This window comes from Melitaea cinxia, chromosome 21, assembly GCF_905220565.1.
Source record: "Melitaea cinxia chromosome 21, ilMelCinx1.1, whole genome shotgun sequence".
Classification (NCBI taxonomy): Eukaryota; Metazoa; Arthropoda; class Insecta; order Lepidoptera; family Nymphalidae; genus Melitaea; species Melitaea cinxia.
Genome location: NC_059414.1, coordinates 7,942,658 through 7,969,772, shown reverse-complemented (window position 1 = coordinate 7,969,772; position 27,115 = coordinate 7,942,658). Strand labels below are relative to the sequence as shown.

Here is a 27,115-nt window from a genome sequence, read left to right as displayed (position 1 = left end):
TGACCAACTAAAAAGTGTGTCCGAAATACATCGTGCTTACGATCGCGAACGTATATACGTATTTCCTGGAGCTTCGCATGTAATTCTACCATTTCATTTTTGATAGAACTGTTTTTCTTGACTATTTCTATAATATATTGTTTTAAATTTCCATGGTTCTTAACATTATTTGAATTCGTTTTTTCGGGATTTATACCATGTACCTTTTTATCTTTGAGGCTCCGATATTTCGGCGCAGTTGCATGCGCCATGGTCACGGAAGAACTGTTTGATTATTGGAGCCTCAAAGATAAAAAGGTACATGGTATAAATCCCGAAAAAACGAATTCAAATATTTCTATAATTTCTAATTCACTATCCTCTCTTTTTTTCACCAATTTGCTCACACTGCTTTTTGTACACGTTCAGCTGTTGGAGCGCGACCTGGAGTTGGCTTTCCAGCTGGCGGGCCATTGTGTTGCGTGTATTCATTTTTAATATTTACTGAATTGTAAATGAACAGAGATTACCAAAATTCAAAAACAGAGAGGCAACGGTGTAACTTTTGAAATAATGGATAAGGGTCAATTCTCTAGACTTGAGAAATAGTTTTAAAGAAATATATAATAAACGAAGGAATAATCCCCGAACATCCATTAAAAAATATATATATGTATATACGGTAGAATTGAGTAACCTCCACCTTTTTTTGAAGTCGGTTAAACAAATGAATCCTAGCTAGATTAATTTGTTACCCCCAAAACCCCCTGCATACTAAATTTCATGAAAATCGTTACAGCTGTTTCCAAGATTATACATATATATATATATATATATATATATATATATATATATATATATATATATATATATATATATAATTTGAATCTCGGATAATAATAACATCTAAGTTTGTTTCTAGTTTGTTTAAAATGCAGTATGAATGCTTTTTGTTTATTACATGTATTAAAACTTGAGATAATTTTTGTACCCTTCCTTCAAGTTCAACCTTCATTCGATTCCTACACGTTGGTCAACCATGAGACCTTTAATTTTTTAGTGACGGTAACATTTGTACGAATTATGTTTGAGAAATTTTTAGGCATTGGTTTGTATAATTATGGAATAAAGTTATTTTCTTTGTTTTTTATTAATTGTAAGTCACCCATCAGTGTGACAAACAGAATCCATATAAACTGTAACATGTCCTGAACAGTGAATAATGTCTTCGTATTCGCGGCCACAATTTCCCCAGGGTCTCACATATTTATTGCAAATACGAGAGCATCCATTCCCGTTACTGAGACGTGAGGCGAAAGGGTTCTATGATGATACAACGCTTATGCTGAACAATGAGACCGACGTCAGACTGATTTGGGTATGCCACCTTACTGTCACAACGCCTGACTGAAACGGTAATTAATACCCGCTTAATACACTATGCAATATGACTAAACTTAACTATTATTATTGCTTAAAATTATGCGTTTTAAACGTTTTCGCGGAGTTCCGAAATGTTTTGTAACTAATGCAATAACATATCAATAGTAATTCCTAAGCGTATGTTTTACATAAAGCAGTAGAAGATGAATGATATTCCTTTGAAATAATATTTTTAATGGTCTTCTGCGTTACTCAAGAGGTGATCGAAGCCAACTGCTTATGAGCTGAGGATCGTGGGTTTAAATTTCTTTCATGAAAAAAGTTTTGTATATGCTGAATCGAACGAAATAAACTGTTACAGTTAGGATATTTATATAATGTTATATATGTCAGGATATTAACAGAAGTCTCATATTTTATTTGTTTTAAGATACACAGAGAAACCAAATAACGGTGCAGTATTTTTACAATTTTGTAACATTTCACAAGCAATATGTCTTTCGTTTATATTTTATTCGATATTGACCGGAGCGGCACTTGTGTAAAGTGCAATAAATGCAGGATGCGAGATGCACCTCAAGTGCAGGACGTCCGAGCGACACTCGACCTTGCCAGCTGTTCTAATAATACAATGCACGTTGCGATCGTAGGGTTGGGAGCTTTATCATTTTTGTACTGTATTTTTTCATTTTAAAATATGTTATTTTAAATATAGTTATAAAATAAATAAATTTCTAAAATAAAAGTAGCCTAAGTTACTCGTTATTACATCGGCTATCTGCCAGTGAAAGTCCTGTCAAAATAGGTCCTACCGTTTTAGAGATTAGACAGAACAAGACAAAAAGACGAAATTGTAAAACACGTTATTTTGGTATATGTACCGTGTCTACATTCATATGAATTCAGTAAAAGCCGGTTATTTTAATATTACATACAGACACTTCAATTTTTTTGATTTGTATAAATCCAATAAAATACAAACATAGAAGAAGAAGAAGAAGAAGAAATATACTTTATTATGCATAAAAGTTATAGTACATAGGTATCTTATAAAATAAAAACTTATAAAAAAAATAATATGCACAAAGACGGCCTTATCGCTAGGTAAGCGATTTCTTCCAGGCAACCTTGAGGTAGAGGAGATTTTAAAATAAAACGGAGTAGGGTCATCAAAAAGGCAAAACAAAGTGAATCCTACAATCTAATATAATAATAATAATATAAATAAATAATAAACATAAAAATAAATAAATAAATACATAAAAAAAATACATTATTTATTAATATAAATGGTTTATCATAAATATAAAATAACATAGTGATTTTCATGTCAATACTTAAGTCACTTGTCAAAACAAACTCAACGCGAAAATACAACGTCATTATGATTTTTACTTTCAAACTCTAGAAACCATGTTTTAATAATACAAACGTGCCTCACTTATTTGAAAGCGATATTTTCCTTCATTCAATAAAATTTAATATAGGTACTTTTAAAATCAAAATAAGCTGTAACAACAAACAACAACATATAACAATACCTGTAATTGTCCACATAAACGTATTATCAATTTTAAAAGAAAAGTAAAAACTATATCGAGATGAATGGAATTTAGTAAAATCAATTTGTAATAAAAGATGAGACGAAATAAATCTCGGAATACGAAATAATAAATAAAAATTTTGCCACAAGTTGAAACGAGGGTTACCTGTCTTGGGTTCGCCACGTGAACATTTACGGCTGTCACCCGATAAATTGCTCTATCTAAAGACGGGGTCGTCGAATATTGATGTTCGTTTTATATCATCAAAGGTATATAATTCAGTAAAATTTTAAAAGGAAATAATATATGTACAGATTTATTATTTATGATTATATAATTCAGTAAAATTTTAAAAGGAAATAATATATGTACAGATTTATTTATTTGATGAAATAAATGTTACAGAGTCTGTTTAAAAGCTCTGGCGTCGCTCCAGAGACTTGTAATTGGGTCACTGTTTCGCAATGCAAGGTATCTGCGGTTTGCAGGTATCTCAGAATGGAATTTCCTATTAGCTATCACAAGCTGTGACAGGAGACATTCGACTATTACAACTTCGCCTATTCAATTAACTTTAATATATTTTCTAAGTAATCAAAACTAAATATACCTATACAAATAAAAAATTGGAGTGTCTGTTGTAATATTAAAATAACCGCTTTTTACTAAATGCATATTTGCATTAATACATCCATACACGGTACATATATAAAATAACATTTTATACAATTTTTGTCTGCCTATCTGTCTGTTTGTTTTGGCTAATCTCTGAAACGGTTGGACCGATTTTGACGGGCCTTTCACTGGCAGATAGCTGATATAGTAATCAGTAACTTCGACTACTTTTATTTTCGAAATTTATTTATTTTATAACTCTGGGAAGTGCACAATAAGTTTTTTATTAAATTCCACGCGGACGAAGTCGCGGGCACGGTATATATACTCGGAGTAAAATAGTTAATACATATTAGTTTTTATAATGTACTTATTTTCGCAATACATAAATTACTTATTTCCACGAAAAAATCCAAACATCAATGAGATGTTTCGTGCTTTATTAATTGATTTTTCGTTGTTTTAAAAATTCAATTTTTAAATACTTTACTAGTTTATAAAATTTACAACTGTTTCGAGACAAGTATGCAATCTGAGCGTTATATATAAGCATTAAAAAGCATAGATCATATTGACAATGTATGATTGTATTAAATGACGATTTGAAAGTGCTCTTGCGACCTATTTGAATGAAGTTTTTTTTTTTTTTTTGATTAATTTCGTAAGTAGAATGTATGTAAAGAACCTGTTTACCTACTACTTTAGGTCCATGTGACAAGAGTACGTATGAGTATAAAACATTTCTAAAAATAAAATGTTTTGATAAATAAATGTATAATATATTGATACATATTCTAGACTGTCTAGTCATGGATCTAGGTCACGTCAATTGAGTCGATATGCACGGGCGTTGTTTGAACCACGAGGTTGGAGGTCAGCCAAACGCCTAAATTATTTTAGTGCCCATGTACAGGAACTTGTGATAAATATTGTACATCGAACTTTAGAAAGAGATAATCGTCTAATTCCAACTTCGTTCAGCGCTATGGTCCAAGATCTCCGACCCCGACCTTTCTTATTTTGTGATGTATGTAATATTTTGATTATTTTATTTTGATATTTCTTTTGTCTATAATTTTTTCTTTACCTTGAATTATAAACTATTGATCAAATAATTCTCTGCCTTTAAATTTAACTTTTGCATTTTCAACAAAATAACCTGACTAGCTAAAAGAGCAACAAGCTAGCATAGACTTTACATAATAATTTCGATGCATATGTTTATAAGCTAATAGCGTAAAAACATTTTCATGCTGAATATTTTAAAGCAAAATAAACTTTCATTTTGTGATAAACTTTGTTCATTTATGCTAAATGGATTGCGTAATAATTAGGAACGCGATTATAAATTACGATTCAGTGGTTCATTGATTCATGCAGTGATTAATGTTAGTTTGTGAATTGCAACGGAATATTTTGAGTTGCCATATTATTTCCTATGCATGAAAGGATGAACTATAAAAGTAAACTAAAATGTAGTTTGGGTAAATATTACTTTTTCAAAACAATTGAAGTTATGAGTACCTACTACGTACGATGCGTAATGTTTGATTTTAAAGAGATGAAGTACTATTCGCATATTAATAAGGCGGTAGTAATTCTCTTGGTTTTACTGTATTCCGCTCTCAAGCGTTTAAAGGAAGTGTCGTTACGCTGCGTCATAGTCAAGATGTCATTATTATGAAAATGAATTCCTTATAGCCCTGTTGTTCGAAGTATGTCCATGCATTAGTATAAATAACAATTACATAAATGTACCGTTATGATGTGAATAAGGTCATTTAGGCAGTCCTAGAAATACTAAACTGTCATTTAAAACGCACATGGATAAGTAAAATTGCATGACATATTAAAAAGGCCCCGACATAAAAAAAACATCAAGATCATCAGAATTTTAATAATATATCACAAAATAATATATAAACTATACAAAAAATCCCTTAATTAGTCATTTTTTATTGTATAAATTGTTAAAATGAATCGAGTCAAAAATAATTAGCTTTATTTCTATACGTTTATTTATGTAATTAAATTTAGTTATCATTATAACCAAGTCATTTTAAACTGGTAACTTAGTGGATAAATTAACGGGTACAACTGCTAAAACGCTATCTTTCGATTTTTGAATAAGTTTTTAGTCTAACTAATTAGCACTGCCCCGAGTTTCTATTTGAATCAGCTTTGTTACTATAATAGAAGCTCGGTAGATAAACTGTCTAGCTTGTAAAGAAACTTTGTTCCAACTGAACAAATAAAAGGGTAGTTATCTTAGAAGTTTTTTAATCAATTCAATATCAGTTACACTGTTTCAGTTTTAGTTCATTAAGCTAATCTCAGATTAACGATTAAAGATTATATTATATTCGAATGCTTTGTATTATTCTTGTAGATAACAAACTTAATTTAATAAAAAATTTAAGTTTTTTTATAAGTACAATATATTTAATAAAAAATGTGCCAATAACCATGCGTACAATAGTGTGTTTAATATGTGTGTAGGTGTGTATAAAAATAATAAAGACGAAAAAAAACAATGATTGAATTTGATGCAATCGCTCAGACGTATGACTCGTTAAGTACCTTTCAGCGATTAATTTTACTAGTACAGATGTATTATAGGCATATGTTTGTCGGTTGATATTATTATTTTTTAAATCACGATTTATGAAAGTAGATGTTACACTTTAAAATACTCATTTTTATATTACGTTATTCTTATATATATGTGACGAAATTAAACACCTTTTCTGACTGACTGATTTTTTAATTCAATTAATTCGATATACAGTATATGAATAAGTAATTGAATTGATTGAATATACAATATATGATTTAGTAACCAATGACAGAACTAGTGCTCGCTTCAAATCCAGCAACCAGAATGAATCCTCCGTTCCTTCCTCTAGCTTACTAACAAATTATCCCCACTTAACATATCCCCACTGTAATCGATTCCCATTGGATTAAATGGCATTTAATTTAGTTGCCAGATTCTTACAATATTTAATAGTAAAATTAAAAATAATTATTAAGTTTAAAATAAAATAATTAAAAAGTTTTAATGAAATAATACAATCTTTTTATCGTAAATTACAATTAAATTAATAAAAATCACAATATATATTTATCAAACCTATATAGTTAACTGGTTGATATTTCTTCAACCATACATAACTGGTAGAGATAGTTTTTTAGCGATAAGGACATCCATAGTACATTAAGTATATAACTTGAATTGTTTACATATTTTATTGTTTGGCTGTTTGTGTCTTTGTTGTACAACGAAGCATAGCTTTTCTCTAAAAGCCTTTGATGAAAAAGAAGAATAACCTAAAAATACGGCGACAATTCACTGACATGGATGTTTTAAGTATTCATTTAAAAGGAGCCTAATATGATTAAATTAATAAGGTTGAACATTTTCGTGAACTGCCTTCGTTAATGGCGACACGGCACTTCTCGTATTGTATAAAATTTTAATAAAGATTTTAACGTGTGGTTTTCAGAAAATGGTAAGAGAAGGTATTTTTTGCATGCATGTTTTCATTTATTATTACGATAGCATAATGTGCATATTCTTTACTTCAATGATGAACGGCCAGTAAAACAATGAAGATAATAGTTTAAATCTGACACTCTGTATAGTATTATACTTTGGTCTGTTTAAGGGTGAGCTAAAATAATAGTACCAAAAGTGTTGGCCGTGTTAGTATCGTATTAAATATCGATGCCAGACAAAGTATAAAACCAGAAGGAATGTAGCACGATGGTGGCGGCGACGCCGCGTTGTCGCACATTTACGTACACTCATCTGTTTCACTGTGCACACATATTGCGTTACGTGCAATTTTGATACTGGGATATTCTTCTTTATAAGTACTATGTCTCGTATGTTATATATTCTATGTAAAGGACTATTATGATATCCATTAATTTTCTAATGTACGACATATTTTTCTAAATAAAAATTTTAATGGAATTAAAGAAAAATGCTTGATGACTTTTGAGACATTACTTAGGATACAAATTTGCTTAGATTTAATTATGTGCTTCATAATAAATTTTCATAATATGTAATTCTAAATAACTGACTTGCAAAACTAAATTCTCCTACTTTACCTCAGTGATTACTTATCCATTCTTTCTTTTATGTATAAACATTACAAAAGAGACGTAGTAACTAAATTTTACGTATCTAATTTAAATAGTATGATGGAATAGTCCGCCAGTGGGACCATAATACTTTATCTCTACAAATAAATAAAATTGGAGTGTCTGTTTGTAATATTAAAATAACCGCTTTTTACTAAATGCATATGAATGTATACACGGTACATATACATTTTTTACAATTTCTGTCTGGCTAATCTTTAAAACGGCTGGACCGATTTTGACGGGACTTTCGCTGGCAGAAAAAGGGAGATTTATTTATTTTGTAACTATGCGAACTGAACAATATTTTTTTTTAATTCCTCGTGAACGAAGTCGTGGGCACAGCTAGTAATACATAAAATGTATATTAATTGAAAATAGAAATCAAAGACGTAAATGTCTTTTTATTTGAACAATATTAGTATTGACTACATATATCTAAAAAAACATTTCATTGCGATAGAAAGCTTTTATATCAAATAAGGCATCATGGGGTGACTCATGGGGCGAAAATAGTAGTTAATAAATGTCAACGCCAGTGTTACCGCGCGGGCTATCTAGCTTATTGTATACAACGACGATATTTTTCATTTGTCTCACAAGCTAAAACAATTCATAATTATGCCCTGAATACATTTGAAGATATTATGAATAATGTATGAATTGTGAAGTGCTTTGTTTTCGATACTCGTTATATCTTACGATTGCTTTATTTTATGTTAAGTATTTATTTGTTAAGGAGACAGTTGCTGAAGTTTTACAGAAACGAAGTTAAATAAGTGAAAATGATATGTGTGAGTGAAGATATGTTTATAGATTCGGGATTGTGTTTCCGCAACACTACGTAATTGGCACATTACGTAATAAACAATTTTAAATGCTTTTAAAAATGATTATCTAATATATAAAATTCTCGTGTCGCGGTGTTTGTAGTTAAACTCCTTCTAAACGGCTTGACCGATTCTCATGAATTTTTTTGTGCATATGGGGTGAGTGTGGTCTGAGAATTGAACAACATCTATTTTTCATCCCCCTAAGCTACGGGAGAGGGGTAGGGGGGTTAATAACATATATGGCAAAATAACGTTTGCGGGGTCAGCTAGTAAATTAATATATTTATATTACAGAATCTTAAGACAGCATATCAAACTTAAAATAGTTTACATCAAAAACATGTGGCACAAATATGTACATATATATAATGGTGTACTTACGATAACAGCGAGCCACATAGAGCAGCAGGTGGTAGCAGTTTTATAAATGAGTTCCAACGCCAAGTAACTTACAAGTTAACCGCCATATATACATACATACTTAAATTTTTTTTATACATGCTCAAACTTTTTTATAAAATTTCTGAACCTCTTTATGTTATGTTTAGCCTTGTTATGTTTAGCCTTTTGGATTGTTGCTTAATATCGTCATATACTTATGTATATATAAAAAAAATCAATTAATCTAATGTTAATCTGCCGAGAAGTTTAAAGGTAGTTCAAAAGCAACTGTAGTAAGATTGTGTTTTATAAATAACCGAAAAAAAAAACTTTAACTCGTTTTAATAAACTTTCGACTTCATCTTCGTAGTTGTCTAATGCTTTTGTCATAAAGTGTACATTACAGTGTAAGAACAACCAGTCAGTATTGTACATCAAGTCCTAATATTACTTATGTGTATACAATAATTCAAACTAAACTATATATTTTTTTCTTTTCATGCTTCATAATAACATAATTAATACTTTCATTTCAACGGGGCGATAACAATAGCGATTGCACCGTCGCCGAAATATAGCGAATTCGAAACCATTTATTTAAAAAAGAAAAATGGTGTCATAGAACTTAATTGTATTATACAACATTTTAATTTATAATAGAATCAATCACTGTTGCAGTTTATTTAAAATTTTAAAACCCGTCTTGGCGTAATCTCTTGCATCACTTAAATTCTTTTAATCACTTTTATACTCTTAGTTGCTCGCCAACGACTACAAAAATCATTAAAGTAAAGAATATTTGAAAAAGAATGAATTTTAAAATTGCAATTGAAACAATAAAAACGACGCCGACCGACATTTTCACAGATTCATTTAAATTTATTTATGTTTTCTGTTCGGAGTTTGCAGCAATAACTCAAGAAGTGGAATGTAGTGGCGCGATATCTAGAAGCAATGCAGTAAATATTAAAAAAAAAAACAAAGGCGACTGCAGCAGCGCAGGTTCAGAAAATCGTGGAACAACTGGGGCGTCCTGTGATGCTCACTTGCTGTTTTAAACGCTACGACATAGTTTGATTAATCTATACTAGTCTATACTTTTACTTTAAATTTATATAAAGATATGTTTTTTCGTATGATGTATTGTTATCGTATTTATATCTGTGGAATTACAAAACTATTACGTATAATTTATGACATGCATTCTTGTCAAAACTGTTAACAAAAGTAAGAACAAAGAATATCCTTTTTATTAACTTACACTTTTCAGTAGGAGCAGTCTTTCTCACTACTTTATACAAGATAACTTTTTAAAAGACTTATATACTAGTTGAACATTTAATTAAAACTAACTAGAACTACAATGTAAGCACATTGTTACGTTATCCATTGTAACAAAAACAAAACAATTACCAAGCAATTAATTCTTATAAATAGTCAATCTTTGTTTCGATGAACGCATTTAGTTAGAGTTTATTTAAGCTAATGTTCAGTGTATTTATTTATTTATTTTAATCTAATAATTGTCGTGTCGCGGTGTTTGTAGTTAAACACACATAAAACGGCTTGACCGATTCTCATGAAATTTTGTGTGCATATCGGGTAGGTCTGAGAATCGAACAACATCAATTTTTGATACCCCTAAGTTATGGGGGGGGGGGGGGTGTTAAGAGGGTTAATAAAATATTATGAAATTTTGTGTGCATATAGGGTAGGTCTAAGAATCGGCCAACATCTATTTCTATCTAATCTATTTCATTCCCCTAAGTTATAGGGAAGGTTGAGAAGGTAAACAAAATATATGGCAAAGCAACGTTTGCGGGGTCAGCTAGTAATATCATAAAAGTCTAGTAATTATTTTTAGATTCCTCAGCACGTCACGCTTTTATCAACGTAATATATCGTCTCTACAAAAAAAAAAAAAAAAAAAATACAACTAACTAAGTGTTTACACTTGAAAAAAAAAACGTTTTACTTACTACTGAATGTATTTTTTAAAACTGATCGATCTAAACTCTCTTTTAAATAAATACCTTTTCAGGTTTTAGTTTATGACGAATTTTGTAAAAATCAATCCAAATATAACAGTAATATTCTTATTAAATAAACTTCAATATTTTTTTAATTCTCTAGCGTAAAAAACAAGTAAGATGCTTTTTAACTAAAAAAACATCTTTAATATTCTTATATCTTTCTTTAACTTAAAAAATATTTATTTATGTTTTTGGAATAAATAATTTATAATAAAGTTTCTGCAATTAATTAGTTACTTTAATTTTGAAAGATAAAATATATAAACTATAATCATTACAGCCTATACCGTCCACTGCTGGACATAGGCCTCCACAAGTTTACGCCAAAAATAACGTGAACTCATGTGTTTTGCCCATAGTCACCACGCTGGGCAGGCGGGTTGGTGACCGCAGTACTGGCTTTGTCGCACCGAAGACGCTGCTGCCCGTCTTCGGCCTGTGTATTTCAAAGCCAGCAGTTGGATGGTTATCCCGCCATCGGTCGGCTTCTTAAGTTCCAAGGTGGTAGCGGAACTGTGTTATCCCTTAGTCGCCTCTTACGACACCCACGGGAAGAAAGGGGGTGGCTAAATTCTTTAGTGCCGTAGCCACACAGCACATATAAGCATAAGTTTAAGTAAAATTCCAGTATTAGGGCGGATTTTTTATGGTGCCCAGGAGCGGCATTAAGTTTAAATCGGGCCCTGATAATGTTGATAACAAACTTTATTACACTCTAACCAAAATAATAATAATAATAATAATAATGCATGTGCTAAAATCGAACCGATGAACCCAATCGCCATCTCTACGGAGGACGTCAGTGGTGCGGTCCGGCGGGCTCCGAACTGGAAAAGTCCGGGGGCCGACGGTCTGCATCACTACTGGCTGAAAGGGCTCTCGGTCTGCCATGCGACCTTGGCTCGACATTACCAAGAGGCAATAGATCGGAAGACACTCCCGAACCTTTTCACTACCGGGATCACTCACTTAGCTCCAAAGTCCACCAACACCGCAGATCCCACCAACTACCGCCCCATAACGTGTCTGACCTCCATCTACAAGACACTGACGTCCGTTCTGAGCTGTAAGATCTCACGACATATTGGGGAGTTTAATATCTTGTCTGCAGCTCAGAACGGATGTCGTGGAGGCGGTCGCGGTACAAAGGAGCTCCTTCTCATCGACTCCGTGGCGGGCCAGCTTGTCAGACGCAACCGTCGGAACTTTTCGGCCGCCTGGATCGACTACAAAAAGGCTTTCGACTCGGTACCTCATTCATGGCTCCTGAGGGTCCTCGAGCTGTACAAGATTGACGAGGCAGTTCGAGACTTCCTCGGAGTATGTATGGGGCAATGGAGCACGATCCTATGTCTCCAGGGCGAGCGACTGACGGGTGCGGATGACCCAATCAGGATACGGAGGGGTATTTTCCAGGGTGATTGCCTGAGTCCACTATGGTTCTGCTTGTCCATGAACCCTCTAAGCACCCTGCTGGAGCGTTCGGGGACAGGCTTTCAGTTCCGGAGAGGAGGTACTAAAGTCTCCCACCTTCTCTACATGGACGACCTCAAATTGCTGGCACCTAACGCTGCACGCCTGCAGGAACTGCTGAAAATCACTACGGAGTTCAGCAGTTCCATCAGGATGCAGCTTGGAGTGGATAAGTGTGCGGTCGTGCATGTGGACAGGGGTCAGGTGACTCAATCGTCGCAGCTTAGCCTCGAATTAACATCATTCAAGACCCTTTCCGAAGCTGAATCTTACCGGTATCTGGGCATGTCACAATGCATAGGGGTGAAGGAAGTGGACATGAAACAGGCAGTTTGTGAAATCTTTTTTCGACGGCTGACAAAAGTTCTTCGGAGCTACTTGTCTGGAGCCAACAAGGTCCGAGCCTATAACGCTTGGGTCATGCCCACTCTCTTGTACACCTTTGGCATACTCAGATGGACTCAGACCGAACTTGACGCCCTGGACAGAAGAGTCCGCACAACTATGACGCACCATCGCGTGCATCACCCTAAGTCGTCGGTTATGAGACTGTACATCCCGCGGAAGTGTGCTGGTCGAGTCATGTTAAGCGCTAAGACCATGCATAACCGCGAGGTGTGCAGCCTCAGGGCCGACTTTGTAACGAGACGGGACAGCGCTTTGCATGGTGACGTTTCAATGTGTGACAAAGGACTAACCCCCCTAGCCTTGGCCAAAGAGAACTGGCAGAAACCGGTCGTATCGAGCACCTCTGACCGGGAGACCGTATGGATGGAGAAGGAACTGCATGGACGGTTATACAAGGCGCTTCACGCGCCTCAAGTGGACAGTAAGGCCTCCGTGCAGTGGCTGCGATTCGGCGACCTCTTTGGGGAAACCGAAGGTTTTGTCTGTGCAATACAAGATCAGGTGGTCAAGACGAACAACTACCGAAAGCACGTCCTGAAGGATGGCACTCCCGACTTCTGTCGAGCCTGTCGTCATCCCGGTGAGTCACTCAGGCATGTGCTTTCGGGTTGTTCCGCGCTTGCTAATACTGAGTATTTGCACAGACACAACCAAGTGGCCAAGATTCTCCACCAAGAGCTTGCTCTTATGTACGGTCTCCTGGAACAGAGGATGCCGTATTACCAATACTCACCGGTGCCAGTACTCGAACGCGACGGAGTCCGGCTCTACTGGGACCTGCCTATCGCCACAGACAGGACGATACTGGCGAACAAGCCTGATATCGTGGTGATGGACAGGGCACGGTCGAGGGTATTTTTAGTGGACATCACCGTCCCGCATGACGAGAACCTCGTGAAAGCCGAGACTGAGAAAAAACGTAAATATCTGGATCTGGCGCACGAGATTGTCGACATGTGGGGTGTGGGGTCCGCTGAAATAATCCCTATCGTAATATCTGCCAACGGTTTGATCCCGGTTAGCCTCGCTCACCATCTGAGGCAACTGGGGATCCGGGACGGTTCGCTCGCAGCCAGGATGCAGAAGGCGGTGTTACTTGACTCGGCTAGGATTGTCCGCCGGTTTCTCAGCCTACAGCCCTAACCCCCGGCCGTTTGATCTCCCTGCCGGGGCGTATTCCTCCACCCGCTTATATTTATATATGTAAGTATAAGTAAATTTACTATATTATTTATATAAGTAGTTATTATAATATATGTATCTATTATGTATTGGGCGGGCGGAGTGACATTCAGTGAAATAATAATAACATATTTTGAAAGACCCTAATCAGACTAGTGACTCATGTAGACATTGCAATAGTGCCTCTGAAACTATTCAACATATAACTAGTTCCTGCAGAAGCATAGTACAGACCGACTACAAACACAGACATGACCAAGTAACATCTATCATTCACCAAGAACTCGCATATAATTACAAATTCATAGCCAAAAAACAACCATACTACAAATACAAACCGGATGTAATTTTAGAAGGCAGAAACTACAAAATTTACTTTGACAGGACTATATTAACTGACAGAACAGTGCATTACAACAGACCAGATATTACTCTTCACGACAAACGAAACAAAACAGTTTATCTAATAGACCTAACACCCACAATATTCAAACAACCATATCGAACAAACTAACAAAGTACCAGGACCTCGCAATAGAAATTAAAACACAGTGGAATGCAGATACTGTTCATATTGTTCACATTGTACTCTCCGCAACTGGAATCATACCTAAAACTCTTACTAACAGCTTGAAAATTCTAAACATGTCTACCAATCTAACATACACCTTACAAAAAGCAACAGTTCTCAACACTTGCCATATCACTCGAAAATTTCTGACCGCCTCGACAATCACCTCTAACGTAGAACCATTTGCCATACTTAGTTAAGGCCCGTATGGCAGATTATTTCCTTCTCTTATTTAACAAGAGAAGAGAAAAAGAGAAAAGAAAAAAATAATAATAATAATAATCACAATGCATAGGGGTGAAGGAAGTGGACATGAAACAGGCAGTTTGCGAAATCTTTTTTGGACGGCTAACAAAAGTTCTTCGGAGCTATTTACCAGGAGCCAACAAGGTCCGAGCCTATAACGCCTCGGTCATGCCCACTCTCTTGTACACCTTTGGCATACTCAGATGGACTCAGACCGAACTTGACGCCCTGGACAGAAGAGTCCGCACAACTATGACGCACCATCGCGTGCATCACCCTAAGTCGTCGGTTATGAGACTGTACATCCCGCGGAAGTGTGCTGGTCGAGGCATGTTAAGCGCTAAGACCATGCATAACCGCGAGGTGTGCAGCCTCAGGGCCGACTTTGTAACGAGACGGGACAGCGCTTTGCATGGTGACGTTTCAATGTGTGACAAAGGACTAACCCCCCTAGCCTTGGCCAAAGAGAACTGGCAGAAACCGGTCGTATCGAGCACCTCTGACCGGGAGACCGTATGGATGGAGAAGGAACTGCATGGACGGTTATACAAGGCGCTTCACGCGCCTCAAGTGGACAGTAAGGCCTCCGTGCAGTGGCTGCGATTCGGCGACCTCTTTGGGGAAACCGAAGGTTTTGTCTGTGCAATACAAGATCAGGTAGTCAAGACGAACAACTACCGAAAGTACGTCCTGAAGGATGGCACTCCCGACTTCTGTCGAGCCTGTCGTCATCCCGGTGAGTCACTCAGGCATGTGCTTTCGGGTTGTTCCGCGCTTGCTAATACTGAGTACTTGCACAGACACAACCAAGTGGCCAAGATTCTCCACCGAGAGCTTGCTCTTATGTACGATCTCCTGGAACAGAGGATGCCGTATTACCAATACTCACCGGTGCCAGTACTCGAACGCGACGGAGTCCGGCTCTACTGGGACCTGCCTATCGCCACAAACAGGACGATACTGGCGAACAAGCCTGATATCGTGGTGATGGACAAGGCACGGTCGAAGGTATTTTTAGTGGACATCACCGTCTCGCATGACGAGAACCTCGTGAAAGCCGAGACTGAGAAAAAACGTAAATATCTGGATCTGGCGCACGAGATTGTCGACATGTGGTGTGTGGGGTCCGCTGAAATAATCCCTATAGTAATATCTGCCAACGGTTTGATCCCGGTTAGCCTCGCTCACCATCTGAGGCAACTGAGGATCCGGGACGGTTCGCTCGCAGCCAAGATGCAGAAGGCGGTGTTACTTGACTCGGCTAGGATTGTCTGCCAGTTTCTCAGCCTTCAGCCCTAACCCCCTGCCGTTTGATCTCCCTGCCGGGGCGTAATCCTCCACCCGCTTATATTTATATATGTAAGTATAAGTAAATTTACTATATTATTTATATAAGTAGTTATTATAATATATGTATCTATTATGTATTGGGCGGGTGGAGTGATATTCAGTAGTATAATAATAATAATAATAATGTTAATACGTTCTACGAGTATTTGGTGTGTTATGAAGCCTATGAATATGTGATGTTATTGTGATACACTAACACATTAAATCTAGCAATTAAGCCGCATGTCACACGTATCAGTGTCGTAAACGCCAACTGCTGCGTCACGTTATTAATGTCAATATACACTTAATTATGTTAAGATGAAGTCCGGTAAATTTAAATAAAGTCAGTATAAATTTCTCTATCTATTTTATATCTATCTATCTATTTATAATTTTATAAGCTATCTATCTATAAATTTATAAACTTTTACTGTCAAAAACAATTCAATAAAAATAAAATAAAAGATACGGCACTGTCAAAGATACGGCTAGTTAATTTAATTTAATCTTTAAATTACTTCTAATATGTTATATATATATATATATATATATATATATATATATATATATATATATATATATATATATATAAACTAAAATAATAACATATGTATAAAAATATTTGTAATTGCCTACTTTAGAGTATGAGTGTCGCAGTTTTGTTTTCTACAAACTATTGTAGTGTTGAATTTAGAAAATGTTCCATACAGGAGAGACTTGTTTTAAAAAACGTGTACATTAATAATGTTGTTTTAATTTGCTAAATATACTACAATGTAGAGCACAAAAAGATTACACTGATATACACTTTACTAATGATAGTTTAAGTCCGTATATATTAAACTATCGTTACAAATTCGAAGAGAAGTAACAATATTTTTCTGTAAAGGTTATATGGAAGTGACGACAAGGTATTGATTTACAGTTTAGTTTCTAAGTATATCATAGCATATCTCCATTTGAAATTTATATAGTAACTACTCACCCTTATCCTTCCAACACGAAATACTAGGTTATTATGATAAAAGATAGAAGCTAAATAATTACCGAACCCTTCCCATTTAAGAGCTTACTGAATTACCCCCAGTTAAAGGGATAATTTATATTATATGATTGCTAGAAAATTTTTGGTTTTAAGTTGCCATACATAATTTCTCGTAATAAGTTATAAAATGATTATTTACGTAAAAGATAAACCGCGTAATTCCATTGGGGTTTATAGTTAATCTTTATCAACAAAAGTAACAAAGCCTTTGCTTAAAATAGAGCTGTTAGGCCCCCTAAATCGATTAAAAACCTCTTGTGTTATAAGCAAGGTTCATAACGAAGAAATAAACATTATTTTTGAATACAATAAATAAAAAATATGAGTTGATTTTGGTAAAATATTGTTTTTAGTTATATGCATCATTTTTTGTAATTTTAGTGTTGCTAAAAGCGAAACTTGCTTAGCTTGCTCAAATGTAATATGCCTGTTCATTCAACTTTTATCGCATAACTGTGGACGGTATATTCGCTAAGCACACAATATTATATACGAGACGGTCCGCAGCGATTAAATTATTTATATTTTCGTCGCCATCGATCCAGCCGCTTTATTTTGTTGTTGGGAGACCTTTTTGAATAGGTAATGTGGCGCATAATTTTCTCTCGCCTTAAACGAGGACGTTTCTAGAGACTCTCATTTAAAAGGTTCCATGAATTAATTTTATCGGACTTCGAGGTTGCGAAACATGTACGTTACGTTACGCACGTTAATTGCTGTATTTGATTATTTTAAAATTCAAAAAATAAAACAAAAGAAATAAACATCTCCCCACTCAACAGGATAACAGAACATGGGTTTACTCACGGGTCCTGAAACACGCACAGTACACAAGCACAAACGCCCAAACGCGCCGTAGCAAAACATATTAAGAACGACTATTATAATATATATATATATATATATATATATATATACACAGTAGATATACCTATAAGCTTACAATTATTATTTCTTTCAGATAGAGCAATAGATGAATCCTTGAAAAATTTTCCCCAATTTGAGTAAAGTGAATGTTGAATTTTTATGTACTCGTAAAAACTACACTACTCAAAAAAAAATATTTTAATTTTCAGTATTGAAATAAATAACACTAAAAATGTTTTTTAAACTCGAAATAGCTAATTAAACTATTATAAAATACTTGCAATTTTAGTGATATTAAATATAATAACAATAATAATATATTCTGATATGTATTATTGTACTGTCTATAATTTTAATTAAAAATCTACTTTTGCTGTTTTGAATTAGCTCGGTCAATAGGAAATTTCTACTGTAGAACCAAGCTTATAATATTGAAGTGTTCTGAAGACGTTGCTCAGCTTAGTGGAACCTAGCCAAGTCAAGTAGGTCAAGACTGTAACTTGAGGTACGTTCTCGAATAATTGTTATAATAACATAAATTTCATTGAAAATATTTCACTTAAGTCGGTTATATATTTTTTTTATCTTTCTTTTCCAAAAGGGAATTAACATATTTATACTATTTCTTCATGTTTCCTTCTTTCAAATATTTATAACACGATTTATTAACATATACACGATATATTAACCTGAACATATATTAGTGAAAATACTCCTCCGAAACGGCAGGACCGATTTTTATGAAATTTTGTGTGCATAAAGGGTAGGTCTGAAAATCGGCAAACATCTATTTTTCATACCCCTGTAAGGCATCAAGGGAGTTAATAACATATATGGCAAATAAACGTTTTCGGGGTCAGCTAGTTCTTATATATAAAATTCTCGTGTCACAATACTAGTTACCATACTCCTCCGAAACGGCTGGACCGATTTTTATGAAATTTTATGTGCGTATCGGGTAGATCGGGCTTTCATCCTTAATTTGTGCACACTTCTAACCGCTGCTACTGTATCGTGTCCAGTACCTAAAGGTTATCTGGAAGAAATCGCTATTTAGCGATAAGATCGCCTTTGTACACCTTGTATTGTATCTTTCTTAATATGTGTCTGTATTTTGGTGTACATTAAGAATAAATAAATAAAAATAAATAAATAGATCTAAGAATCGGCTAATATCTATTTTTCATACTTCTAAGTTATAAAGATGTGGGGGATGGGGTATTAAGGGGGCTAATAACATATATGACAAAACAACGTTTGTGTGGTCAGCTAGTTACAAATTTGTAATTGTTGTGATAACATTATCTGTTAATCATAAAAATAAAGTCCATGAAAGTGACAGAAATTGAGTCCCAGACATTATCCAGGTGTTGCTCTTTTATGTTTGACGTTTTAGGAATCGCCGAAAACAGACATAGAAACAAACTAAGAGATTTTCTTCCGTGCCTTTTGCTAAGTTCAATTTATTTAAGAAACTATGTTCGAAATAAATTATACAACAATTTTATTAATATACATATATATATATTATTATACTATTAAGATCTAGGCATATTATATCTATATTTTTAAGAAAGCCATATATACCAAGAAGTACACAATGATACCATTGTTATCAAACTGCTTTCAAGATAGACGTATTGTATTCTGTAATACATATCTTATTAAAATACTCCAAAATAACGAAAAGGTTCTTTATTCGACTGTACTTTTTATGTTTCTTACCTTATAACTTATTACTGGGTGTAGCAGTTTTGATGATCCGTCTTTAATCGAAAGCAGGACATGTGGTCCCATTTTTATTTTGAACGAGATCTAACAAGTAGTTTTTATGTTATCCCTAATAACGCATATTTAATTGAGTATTTTATTTTTTAATATCATATCAAAAAGCGACCGTTCCAGCGGGGATCGAACCTGCATCTCCGACTGACCGTGTCGGTGCTCTAGCCAATTAAGCTATAGAACGATGTACCCGTTAGATCGAAATTTTTAGAAATGTTTATAATTCCCTAGTGTGTCGGTAACACAAAAATGCAATCGTACAGAGTATTTTATTGACTACCTATATCGATAATGTTCCCATTTTGTTACTTGTCGATGTTAATTGAAGTCGGTTTTTTGTAAATACTAAATTAACATTAGCTACCTTCTATAGTTGTACTAAATGCCGATTTCAAGAGAGACGTAACAGTTACGTGGATTCGTTCAAACAGTAGGATATGAATGCAAGACAGGACCCAATAAAGGCTACGTATCTCGCTAGTAGCTGTACTGCAAATTGTTTGTGAAAACCGCCCACTCGTGAGTAATCGCCTTAAGATTTCCTACCAACCTATTTTCAGGAACGGGAAATATCTCCATATTCTATATGTGTCACTAATTGATTTTGCTTATGCGACTGTACGTAGTAATAATAATTATAATAGTAGTATGTTTTAATTTTTTTTTTTGTAAAACTAGGTCGGCAAACAAGCGTACTGATCACCTGATGGTAATCGTTTGCTGTATCCTATACATGCCTGCAACAACAGAAGTATCGCAAGCGCGTTGCCGACTCTACCGCCGATCCCCTTCAGGAGCTCACCTTACTCACTACAGGAACACAACACTCCTTGAAAGCAGTACTATTTAGCTGTGCTCTTCTGGAAGGTCAACGTGAGGGAGTGCAGAATGCTAATATATTTTTTTTACATTATGTATTAAAATATATAAAACAATAAAAAAAAATATTACACACACTACCATGTGTTTGACACACATACAAGCGTATATGCTGTTTTGTTTATTATTATAGAAGTACTACTAATAGTTTAAATAAGCATTTATAGCTTATATATAGTTTTTTTTTTATTATATTTAAATAAATACATAAAAAACGATATATATTTATTAATTATATTTATTATAGTACCTGGGTGACCGAGCATAGCTCGATATTTTTAGTAAATCGTGTTTTTTGGAAATCACATTTAAATACAAATTACATAAAAAATATAAAAAAATGATGATAAACGACCTGCAAATGAATCCTTGCTAGATGGATTTATGCATGTGTCGCCCCCGAAATCTCCTATATACTAAATTTCATGAAAATCGTTGTAGCCGTTTCCGAAATTATATATATATATATATATATATATATGACGGCAGCCACCTTAGTTAACAGTTTTGAGAGACGGCGGCTAGATGGCGCTAGTGGAACGTGCACCGGACGCATCATTATCGACAGTCCAATATTGTAACGGTTCTCCCCGCCAAGCGATCGCCTTTATAAGGAGCCGCGCTTTTGAGTCGACACGCATTTCAAACGGATGCGTCTTGGTGCACGGACCACTGTCTCTCGACAGTCAGTACTGCACAGTTATTGGACGTTGGAACGTTGTATAATTAGTACTGTCCTTATTGCGGTGGGTGCGTGGAACCCTGTCTCTGACAGTCAGTACAGCCCTATGTGACCGCCCTCACTGTCATATTTTGTAATTGTTTAATTTATTATATTTCATTTCTGTGTTTCTAGATTTAAGATAACCGATTGTTCGACTGCAATAAATTTGTATAATACCTTATCTGAGTTTTCCTTCTGATGTCTGGGCCGAATCCGACATCAGAAGTGGGATTGGATTTTCCGCCCACGTCTGACACCTCGTCACAAAATATGCAAGAAAATATTCCGCTACCCTCAAATAGTTTAGAAGCATTTCTTTCAAAATTAACTGATGCTTTACTGCCCCGTTCCAATGCACCACCACATCCTGTCACGGTATTGGTGCCGTTTGATCCTGATGACCCGAATTCTGACATAGAGGGATGGTGTCGCCTGTCAGACGCCATAATTAGTAGTAAAAATTTGAAAGGCGTAGATTTAATCATGACGCTGACCCATTGTCTACGAGGCCGTGCAGCCACGTTATTGACCAAAATACCTTCCAGTCAATATAAATGGGAAGATATACAGGAGACTTTAAAAGCTCAGTTCTCTCGTCCTATGCTGATTCAGGATCACTTTGACAGTATCCTTAAATTTCAAATTAACGCTAATGAGACCCCCGCTCAAGCATGTTTACGACTTTGGCAATTAATTGAAAACATCCCGGATGCAAGTTTATCTGAAAAGGTTGTGACGGGCTTTGCCATTTCCGTATTATCTCAGTGCGATGTTCAAATACGTCGTGAACTGAACTCGACTGTTGTAAATGATAAATCCCACCTATTTCGAGTACTACGGGGTATTTCCTTGAAAAGAAAGTCCGAATTGTCAGAGTTAAATGACCACGATGTCAAACGCCCTCGCGCCACGTTCAGCTTTCGAGGCAGCTGCAACATATGTGGCAGGATTGGGCATCGTGGAGCTGATTGCCGTGACAGAAACAAACCACAAGATAAACGTGTCAACCAGAAGCCACACCCTACCTGCTACGTCTGCGGGGAGCCAGGCCACGTCGTCTCCACCTGCCCAAAAAGGATTGACAATACGAAGAAGGAACAAGTCGCTACTGGAAGCAAAGAAGTCAACGCGTGCTCGAAGATTGTTCGAGGTATTATGGACTGTAGTGGTATGAAATTTCCTTTTATTTTCGATTCCGGTTCTGAGTGTAGTTTAATTAAGAAAAGCTTTTCACACCTTGTTATCGGCGAAAGATTGCATGACCTTATCAACATGACTGGTATTGGAAAGAGTATCATTAGTAGCACAGAGCAAATCGTTTGTGACATAAATATTCAGAGCGTCGAGATTCGCGTCACTCTTCATGTAGTCCCGGATGATTGCCTACGAGACGCTATTTTATTAGGTAGAGATATACTTGCGCGTGATATTTTAGTTGAAATTTCCGAGACCGGCTTAATATTTAAGCGATGTAGGGAGTCTAATGTGTGTACCAAAACCAAACCCATATTTGACATTGATTCAATTAATACCGACCTGACGGGATCTGATAGAGTAAAACTTTTTGACATATTAACGCAATATGCTGATAATTTTATTGAAAATTTTCCCACAACTAGAATTAAAACCGGGCAGTTGAAAATTGATTTGATAGATCCCCATAAAGTAGTACATAGGAGACCATATAGGTTATCCCCTCAGGAGTCTAAGGTAGTTGATGAGACGATTGAGCAATTGTTGGCGGCGAATATTATTAGAGAAAGTTCATCCCCATTTGCGAGCCCTATCATTCTTGTAGATAAAAAGAACGGTGGAACACGCATGTGTGTTGACTATAGAGAATTGAATAATAATACTCAACCAATTCATTACCCTTTGCCTCTGATTAGTGAACAAATCGACAAGCTTAATGGCGCTCATTATTTCAGTAGTATTGATATGGCATCTGGTTTTCACCAACTACTTGTACATGAAAAGTCCATAGAAAAAACTGCATTTGTAACCCCAAAAGGGCAGTTTGAATATTTGACTATGCCCTTTGGATTACGCAATGCCCCTTCCATTTTTCAAAAGGCTATTAATACTGCCTTAAAGCCCATGAATGATGAAAAGATTTTAGTTTTTATGGATGATGTACTTTCAATTTCAAAGGATATTGATGAGGGGCTTAACCGCTTAGACAAATTACTTAAAACGCTGTCCAATGCAGGGTTCTCATTTAATTTAAAGAAGTGTTCATTTCTAAAAGTTCAAACCGAATACCTTGGGTATATAGTTTCAGCTGGGGAAATTAGACCGAATCCAAAAAAAATTCAAGCTTTAGTTAATGTCCCCACTCCAAAAACTGTTACTCAAGTTAGGCAGCTCATAGGGCTGGCAACGTATTTTAGGCAGTTTATTCCTAACTTTTCCCAAATAATTCGGCCCTTGTATCCCCTAACCAAAGGAAAAGGTAATGTTAAGTGGACCCCAGAGCATGACCAAATACACAAAAAAATTATCCACATTTTAACGTCCGAACCGGTTTTAAAAGTTTTTGACCCTGCTCTGCCCATTGAACTCCATACCGATGCAAGTAGTGAGGGATATGGGGCAATTCTTATCCAAAAATATAATGATGCTCCTCATGTAGTAGCCTATTATAGTAGGAAGACCATAGATGCAGAGACACGTTATCACTCTTATGAGTTAGAGACCCTTGCAGTAGTAAAAGCAATCGAACATTTTCGTCATTACTTACATGGACGAAAATTCACTGTATTCACTGATTGTAACTCCCTTAAAGCTTCTCACTCAAAGCGTGATTTAACTCCAAGGGTTCACCGTTGGTGGGCTATATTGCAGGCTTACGATTTTGATATCGTGTACAAAGAAGGTCGCAAGATGGCCCATGCAGATTACTTGTCTCGAAATCTAGCAAACACTAATTATTCTGAACCCCGTAAGGTAAATTTTCTTGAGTTAGATAAAGGTTGGTTAATTGTAGAACAAGAACGCGATTTGGAACTTTCTGAAATAATATCAAAAGTCCGTAATAATCAACTACCTGAAGAGATATTGCATACGTATGATATAAGACAAGGAATACTGTATAGAAAGATAGAACGTAGAGGAGTTTCTAGTTGGCTTCCTATTGTGCCCCGTTCTTTGGTTTGGTCCCTCATTAGTCATGTCCATAATGAAATAAAACATTTAGGTTTTGACAAGACTTTAGACAAACTTTACGAATTTTATTGGTTTCCTGATATGGCTAAATTTGTAAAAAAGTTTATTAATAGCTGTGTGGTATGTAAAACCTCTAAAGGCCCTTCAGGTGCACAGCAAATGCAGTTGCATCCAATCCCCAAACATCCAGTCCCTTGGCATACAATTCATTTAGATCTAACAGGAAAACTTTCAGGAAAAAGTGATAGAAAAGAATATTGCTCAGTTTTAATAGACGCCTTTACAAAGTTTGTATTACTTGAATATACTCCGGCCTTAAGTTCTTCATACGCTGTAAGAGCAATTAAAAATGCTGTAAACTTATTTGGTGCTCCGAAGCGCATTATCGCAGATAGAGGACGTTGTTATGACTGCAACGAGTTTAAAAACTTTTGTAACGATAATAGAATAGAGCTCCATTTAATAGCAACTGGTTCTAGTAGAGCCAACGGGCAGGTTGAGAGGGTCATGCAAACTTTAAAGAACATTTTTACTATTGTCGAATGTAATACTAATAAAGCTTGGAAGGATGAACTAGGAGAGATTCAGCTTGCTCTTAATAGTACACGTTCCAGGACCACAGGTTTTACGCCTATAGAACTGATGTTTGGCATTCAAGGTTCCTCACTTAATCTAGCTAAGATAGCTCCTAGTTCTTCTGAACCCACTGTAATTAATGTTGAAACGGCTCGTTCATCTGCATCAGAAAATATTCAAAAAGTGGCTAATGCTGACACTATACGATTTAATAAAAGAAAAGCTCGGATTCAACCTTTTGCAGTAGGTCAGTTTGTTTTTGTAAAATGCGAAGAAAGACATCAAACTAAGTTGGACAATAAATTTAAGGGACCTTATAAAATAATCACTGTATTAGATAATGACCGTTATGAACTTAGACATATAAACGGTTCTAACAGAATTTATAAAGTTGCCCATGAAAATTTAAGGGAAGTACCTAAAGGGCAAGAAGGTTATTTACAAATTTACGAAAATTATAGTGATGATGATGATGAACGAACCGTGACGGCAGATAATGAGTTCAACATACCTGTTGTGTCTGTAAGCAATAGTAATGTTACCTCAGATTCTGAAGAAACCCTTACTGTAAGCTCTCGCACCTTAAGTGCAAATGATTCTGAGGAAACTTTATCTCTTAGCTCTAGAACATTAAGTGTAGATAATTCCGAAGCTGTAATAGAATCTTTAGAGTGATCAATTAAAATAGTCTCTTCTGCTATTGTGGGAGATGATCTGTGATGCGCTGAAGGAATCTCACCTGCTTCAGTGGGTGACGATTTAGACCAGCCTATTTAATTTGCTATGGTAATGATCTGTGATGCGCTGAAGGAATCTCACCTGCTTTAGTGGGTGACGATTTAGACCAGCCTGTTAACTTGCTATGGCGATGATCAGTGATGCGCTGCAGGAATCTCACCTGCTCTAGTGGGTGACGATTTAGACCAGCATGTTTGAACTGTAGGGGTTTTCCTATTGTAAACCTAGACCAGTCATACTTGCCATATTGATATGTAATGATGATGACGATGGAAATTAATGAGTTCTTATCTTTTTAGATTAATGAATACACTCGAGGACGACTGATTTATCAGAATGGCCGTGACGGCAGCCACCTTAGTTAACAGTTTTGAGAGACGGCGGCTAGATGGCGCTAGTGGAACGTGCACCGGACGCATCATTATCGACAGTCCAATATTGTAACGGTTCTCCCCGCCAAGCGATCGCCTTTATAAGGAGCCGCGCTTTTGAGTCGACACGCATTTCAAACGGATGCGTCTTGGTGCACGGACCACTGTCTCTCGACAGTCAGTACTGCACAGTTATTGGACGTTGGAACGTTGTATAATTAGTACTGTCCTTATTGCGGTGGGTGCGTGGAACCCTGTCTCTGACAGTCAGTACAGCCCTATGTGACCGCCCTCACTGTCATATTTTGTAATTGTTTAATTTATTATATTTCATTTCTGTGTTTCTAGATTTAAGATAACCGATTGTTCGACTGCAATAAATTTGTATAATACCTTATCTGAGTTTTCCTTCTGATGTCTGGGCCGAATCCGACATATATATATATATACATACATATATATACACAAGAATACACATATATATATATATATATATATATATATATATATATATATATATATATATATATACACAAGAATTGCTCATTTAATAGTATTAGATAACTAAAAGCATACTATAGTCGTCTTGTGGTCTTATTACATTTCTACTTAACTAAGTCGACAACTGAATGTACAAAGCGTTAAGATTGAGAGGATCTCAGCTTTCATAAAATAAATAAAGGAACAAAGCATCTGGTGATTAACAGCTTCAGTTCAATTGTTTATAGAATTAACCGATTTGGTTTAGAGTACTAAACAATGAGGCTTACTCGTCTGCCTTAGCACAGTTGGAATCAAATGCTATTTAAAGAAAATAATTTTAAATTTGTTTA

The 27,115-nt window shown here is 35.5% G+C and overlaps 2 protein-coding genes across 2 annotated transcripts in view; one reads left to right on the top strand and one right to left on the bottom strand.

Moving 5' to 3' along the window:
* Positions 1 to 10,254, bottom strand: part of LOC123663838 — a 31,186-nt gene extending 20,932 nt beyond the window's left edge. The window contains exon 1 of the mRNA XM_045598472.1: positions 10,149 to 10,254. The gene's annotated coding sequence lies outside the window, so the exon portion shown is untranslated. The remainder of the gene's footprint in view (positions 1 to 10,148) is intronic.
* A 10,958-nt stretch (positions 10,255 to 21,212) lies between these two features.
* LOC123664056 lies at positions 21,213 to 26,268 on the top strand. The gene is made up of 2 exons (XM_045598675.1): positions 21,213 to 22,582; positions 26,211 to 26,268. Exons 1-2 carry the CDS (start codon positions 21,631 to 21,633, stop codon positions 26,213 to 26,215), a joined length of 957 nt encoding a protein of 318 aa, XP_045454631.1. The 5' UTR covers positions 21,213 to 21,630; the 3' UTR covers positions 26,216 to 26,268.
* Positions 26,269 to 27,115: the final 847 nt, after the last annotated feature.